Here is a 5,968-nt window from a genome sequence, read left to right on the forward strand (position 1 = left end):
GAGGCCAGCCTGGTCTACAAGAGCTAGTTCCAGGACAGGAACCAAAAGCTACGGAGAAACCCTGTCTCGAAAAAAAAATAAAAAAAAAAAAAAAAGACACCAGTAGTCTATTTTGCTCACTTAAACTGCAACGCCTACTAATATAACTGATGTAAAGAAAGAGTGTCAAACAGTACCTCTTCAGTGGTGCGATTGCTGTGCCGTTGGTATGTAAGGGAAGACAGGCTCAGTAGGTGGGTCTTGGTTATCAAGGGATCAAGGCAGTGGTCAGCATTCTCTTCAGTAGGTGAAGCCATCAGGTGCACAGTCACCTGACTTAAGTCACTCACCATCTGGGTCACACTCCACTCGGAAATGAGGCGCCGCATCACTGTGCCAGCTGAGAAAAGAAGCATACAGTCCATGTAGGATGGCATGAAGGATGTGAGTCATTAGAGAAGAGGAGAATGAAGGAACAGACTAGGAGGAAGAGAAACTCTGGCCTGACCTTGAGGTATAAGCCGCTGAGTTCCCCGAGTGAAGACGTGGCCCTGACTGCACTCAATCTGGATGCCCCGTTGCTGGGCAAATGAGGCCCAATAATGTACCTGGTATCAAGAACAAAGAACTGAAGAACGGATATCAAAGGGATGAGTCAATATCTTAGAAAACAAGGAAACTAAGAAAGGGGAACCCAGCTAAATGTTAGATGTCAGAGTCTAACCTGTAGCTGGGGAAAGAGTGCAGTACAGGAAAGCTGTTTGTAGTGTTGGCCAAGTTTCTTCTTGCTGGGCTTCAAGTTATTAAAGAGTTTCCCTCTACAGATAGGCCTTGTTACGCTAGTCCAAGTTGCCCAGAAATTTTGCATCCAGCGCAGGGTACTACTATACAGCAGAATTCGGGGCTGGGATATTGCTGCAAAAGAAAGGATAGGCATATCCAAGCTGTGGTTGAAACAGAGGTGAGGAAGTACTTTTCCAGCTTCAAGTTTTAGAGATCAGCAAACACAAACAGCCTCCTCACATCAGTATCCCAGCACCTCTTCTTTCACCTATGGCTACGGTGTAAATGTTTGTGTTCGTCCCCCTCCCCGACTCTAAACACCAAGGTGATAGAACTGATGAGGAAAACTGACTGGTATCAAGGACAGAGACCTTCTGAATGATACTAACGACAAAGGGTGGTCTGGGTCAGCTGACAGCTGGGTCAAGAGACCCAAAGAACTTTACTGCTCTTTCTACTATTTGAGGACATAGCAAGAAGGCACTGCCATAAGAGGAATGGACCTTCACCATACACTGATGCTGACAGCACTTCTATCTTTAACTTCCCAGACTACACAACTTTGAGACTATCCATTACTCTTAAGCAACATAATTTACGGTTTTAATAGCGATCCCAAAAGGCACTGATCCTCCTACAAACAAAAGGCACAACCTAAATTCTGCTCTGTCCTTCTTTCCTTTTTTCAATCGAAAGTGGTCAGTATCCCAAGCCCATCCTCCCCATTGTCCCAGGCCCAAGTCTCACTCCCACTATGGCGAGTCAAATCCATCTTGATGGAGAGATTGAGGTTCTCAGAGCGGAAGGCCCGGTAGGAGTCATGGAGCTGGCCCAAGGGTACCTCAGGCAGGAACTCTGGGGCCCTCAGAGTGACACTGTGATGATCATGAGGGTTCCCATGGCACAGCCACTGCAGGTCCAGTGTCATGCAGAGGTCAGGCAGGTGAAGGAAGCAGCAGTCGTCATACCTGCCTCACAACGGAGCCCCAGCCCTCAGTGACTTGGTCTCTTGCTTCCCTTGGGTCTTCCCTCTCCCTCCACCCTGACTCCCCCACCTACTTAAGGCCCCACTCTTCACTCCACTCACTTAGAGGCTGTTCTTACGTTGACATCCAGGTCCCCTTTGAACACAAACTGACCAGGTTTCCAATGAAAAGAAAGGTGGTTCCATTCCCAGTGCATGTTTTCAGTTGTATTGTATGGATCCTGTAACGATCCCCCATCCCAAAGAACAAAGTGAGCTGTGGTTAAGTGAACTGCCTCCCAAACCAGGACCTTTCTCTCTGTGCCCCGCATGCTGCACAGGCCACAACTACACTGTCCTAATAAGGAAATGACTCCGTGGAGCCCCTCACCTCAGTGGCTAGCTGATGCAGGTTTGCTTGTTCAATATCCATATGCCAGTCCCCATGGAACAGAAGACGACTCTTATCCCACCAGGGCAAAGGTGGGCTGGGGTCAGCTGAGGGCTTGGTCAAGAGGTCCACACATTGACCAATCAGTGTCCAGGCTGGATCCCAGCATGGGCCCCAGACCACTGTATACTGGAAGATTTCCGCTAGGGTAGAGGAGGAATACAGGCTTCAGCTTGCTACAAAACAGCTCTCTGTTCCTCCTTTGCTCCAAAGCTTATCTTCCATCAGAGGCCCGAAAATAACCCTCAGCCAAACCAACTGCCTCCTTTACTCACAGTGGAAGTCATGGTAGAACTTGAGTGGGGGCATGTTCCTCTCTACTGCCACGTTACCCCAGGGAAGTCCCAAATGCAGGATTTGACGTCGACGGGAGCAAGGCTGGCCACTCTGCTCAGTGCCCGCAAGTCGACCCATGAGCCGCCAGTCCCGGATCTCAAACAGGTACCGTGGATAGTCTCTGATCCGAACTATTATTAGAAAGCAGATACACACTGATTATTCACTTTCACGTTTTTTTCCTCTTATTGTTCTTTTTGCCCATCTATAATTAATTAAGAGAACAAGGGCTGGCAATTAAGAAACAAAGCTAAGGGGCTGGAGAGACGGCTCAGAGGTTAAGAGCACCAACTACTCTTTTCCAGAGGTCCTGAGTTCAATTCCCAGCAACTACATGATGGCTCACACCCATCGGTAAATGAGACCTGGTGTGCAGAACATTGTATACACAATAAATAATTCTTCTTTTTTTTTTTTTTTTTTTTTTTTGGTTTTTCGAGACAGGGTTTCTCTATGGTTTTGGAGCCTGTCCTGGAATTAGCTCTTGTAGACCAGGCTGGTCTCGAACTCAGAGATCTGCCTGCCTCTGCCTCCCGAGTGCTGGGATTAAAGGCGTGCGCCACCACCACCGGCACAATAAATAAATCTTAAAAAAAAAAAAAAAAGCAGCAGCAGCAAACCTAAGACCTAGAGACCATGAAGCAGAGGTGAGAGGCAGAGAGAGCATGAAATTCAAGAGCCACAATAACCTTAAAGATGGCTGTGCTCATGGCCCTATGATGTCAGCTGAGGAGTTTCAGGGTGAAAATTAGGATCAAAGAAAGGGAAGCAGAGCCCACCCACCCCAATCCAACTACAATTTCCAATACAATCTAGCTCTTTGTAATCACTCAGAGGGCTTCCTAGCACATACAGGACAAACACCAGGGTCCACTCACCCAGAAAAGTTTTGACACTGCACTTGAGCATACGACACCACTGAATGACAAGGTCTATTCCTTCAGCAGGAAAAGGGCTGCCAGGGTCAAGCTCTCGAACCTGCTCTATCACACGTTCAGGTCCATGGAAGGATGAATCTGCCAGAGCTACCAGCTCTAGCCCTGCCAGGCTCCAAGTGAGCAGTGCACGGCGCATGGGCGTGTTGCCATAGAGACGACGAGAGCGCTGGATGTAGATTTCAATGTTTTTGCGTTCCAAAGAGGCATAGAGCTCCTCAATTTTTCGAGCTGGCAACAACTCCCCATGCTGCTTCCGCAGGGCAGCCACTTTGGCATCCAGCAACTGCAGCCTTTTGGCGCTCTCCTTACTTTCATCTTTCATCAGTTCATAGTTATCATGAAGCTTCACCTCAAAGACATCATCCAGGAAAACCCAAGAAAAGTGTTGAACCTTTAGGAGTAGATCAGGTGGGAGTGGGGCAGGGCCTGGAGAAGCCCAAGCATGTGTCCCTCGATGTAGCCCCTTCAGCCATTTCTGAACTCCCACAGCCTCATCCAAAGTTCGAGAGAAGTCATACTGATAAGGGAACTCCACTGAGACTGATCCAAGAGAAAAGAGCCAAACCCGATTCCGGAGGGTCTTCAGTACAGGGAAGGGGTTCCTGTGGAGGATCATCTCTTCCAGCTCGGGTAGTAGCTGCACCTCCACCTCTTTGAAGTTGAATATGCTATTGCCGTCAAAGCCAGCAGCCAACTCTGGGCAGTAAGCCTGCAGTGAGCCTCCATGCCGATTCAGTGACACGTTCTCTGCAGCCAGGGTAATGAACTTGTCCTCAGCAATGAAAGCTGTCAGTTTGGCTGTGCTCACCTCCAGGGTCAGGTTTAGCTGCCTTGGTGGGGATGGCTCGGGTAGATGGTCTTCTGGCTCAGAACTGGACTGTGGAGTCTCTAGTTCATGGGATTGAACAATCTCAGGAAAGACAGTAGCTCGTAACAAGTCTCGGCATTGTAGAGTGGACAAGACATGCTGGTACAGGTACATGTGATCTGGGGGGCTCCAGAGTAAAGTCAGTCCCGCACCACACTGAACCTTTAGGGTGTAAGAAAACAATCTGTCAATCACTATGTCTCTGAACAACAGAAGTAACAGGGATTATTACACATGCCTACCTGGTTCAAGAATTATATCCAACCCCAAGCCGTTCCTAAGAAATCACATTAATTACTGCCTTGCTTGGTTCCTGTTAGTACTAAGATGGTATTAGGAGTTGCCATTTATTCTCATACTTATGAGCACTTAGACTTTTGATCTGTCTTCACTAGATTCTAAAACGCTTTGGAAGGAGGGTCATATGTTTTCTTTGGTTACTTACCATACTACATCTAATATACACAGACACTTGTCTTTGTTTCCATTCATACGTTACCATTCATTGAACACTGTCTAGAAACAAGTGCCACTTGAAATGTTTCATCGACAGACTGAATAACTTGATTCCTAAAACACAGTGTAAAAGTACTGGCCACACAGTTTTTTTGTTTTGTTTTTTTAAAGCTGGTGGTTCATGTGTTTTATTCACATTTTTCTAAGATTTATTTATTTATTATGTATATAGTGTTCTGCCTGCATGTGTGCCTGCAGATCAGAAGAAGTTGGCCACGCAGTTTAACACAGCAACTGACTTATGAATGTATGCCCTTGTCATCCTAAAAGACAAAGTCAGTTCTGATAGCTCAAGGGATAGAGAAATTGAAATATCAAAGACACAGACGTTCTCTTAGGTTCAGTCTCTGAAAAGCAACCTCCTCAGTTTCCAAGGCAAGTGAGCTCAATGCCTCTCTCTCCTCCCAGGAAGACCCCATTCCCACCTGATACTCTATGGAGAAAGACACTGGAAAGCTTCCATCTTCAGAACTCTACTAGCCTTCTAAGGAGCTGAGTGTTTCCATAAAACAGTAAGTGCTCTTAGTCACTGAGCCATCTCTCCAGCCCCACTAAGTTTTTGTTACAAGGTCCCTCTGTGTAGCCAGTACTTTTACAGATGAGGTCTGTGAGCTTTCATGATTCATCTGTCTCCATCCTTCAATGCTAGGGCTTAGGCCTGGCTTTTATATGGGTACTAAGAATTTGAATTCAAGTCCTCTATGATGTACAGCAAACACTCTTATCTGCTGAACCAACTCCCAATTTTTCAAAAGTCCACTATTTTTTATATATACACCTTGAAATAATTATAATAAAATGATGTAGCTGGTTATCTCCTTTAAAATAACACCAGAGCTTGGGGTAGGGAGGCTAAAATGAGTATGGCTACAACATGATAGTCACAAATGTAATTACTGCAGCTGGAAATACTGAAGTTCAAATATTCTCCCTGTATTTTGCATGTATTTTTAATAATGTAGCAAAACAGTAGCCGGGCGGTGGTGGGGCACGCCTTTCATCCCAGCACTTGGGAGGCAGAGGCAGGCAGATCTCGGTGAGTTCGAGACCAGCCTGGTCTACAGAGCTAGTTCCAGGACAGGCTCCAAAAACCACAGAGAAACCCTGTCTCAAAAAACCAAAAAAACAAAAAA

At 46.4% G+C, this 5,968-nt stretch overlaps 1 protein-coding gene across 1 annotated transcript in view; it reads right to left on the reverse strand.

Moving 5' to 3' along the window:
• Kiaa0100 (KIAA0100 ortholog) overlaps positions 1-5,968 on the reverse strand; it is a 32,864-nt gene that overhangs the window by 19,080 nt on the left and 7,816 nt on the right. The window contains exons 16-23 of the mRNA XM_026780866.1: positions 3,392-4,481; positions 2,453-2,644; positions 2,118-2,320; positions 1,850-1,968; positions 1,510-1,730; positions 704-894; positions 488-587; positions 177-379 (exon numbers count right to left, since the gene is read on the reverse strand). Coding sequence (XP_026636667.1) covers positions 177-379; positions 488-587; positions 704-894; positions 1,510-1,730; positions 1,850-1,968; positions 2,118-2,320; positions 2,453-2,644; positions 3,392-4,481 — 2,319 coding nt within the window. The remainder of the gene's footprint in view (positions 1-176; positions 380-487; positions 588-703; positions 895-1,509; positions 1,731-1,849; positions 1,969-2,117; positions 2,321-2,452; positions 2,645-3,391; positions 4,482-5,968) is intronic.

This window comes from Microtus ochrogaster, chromosome 7 (genome assembly GCF_000317375.1).
Source record: "Microtus ochrogaster isolate Prairie Vole_2 chromosome 7, MicOch1.0, whole genome shotgun sequence".
NCBI lineage: Eukaryota > Metazoa > Chordata > Mammalia > Rodentia > Cricetidae > Microtus > Microtus ochrogaster.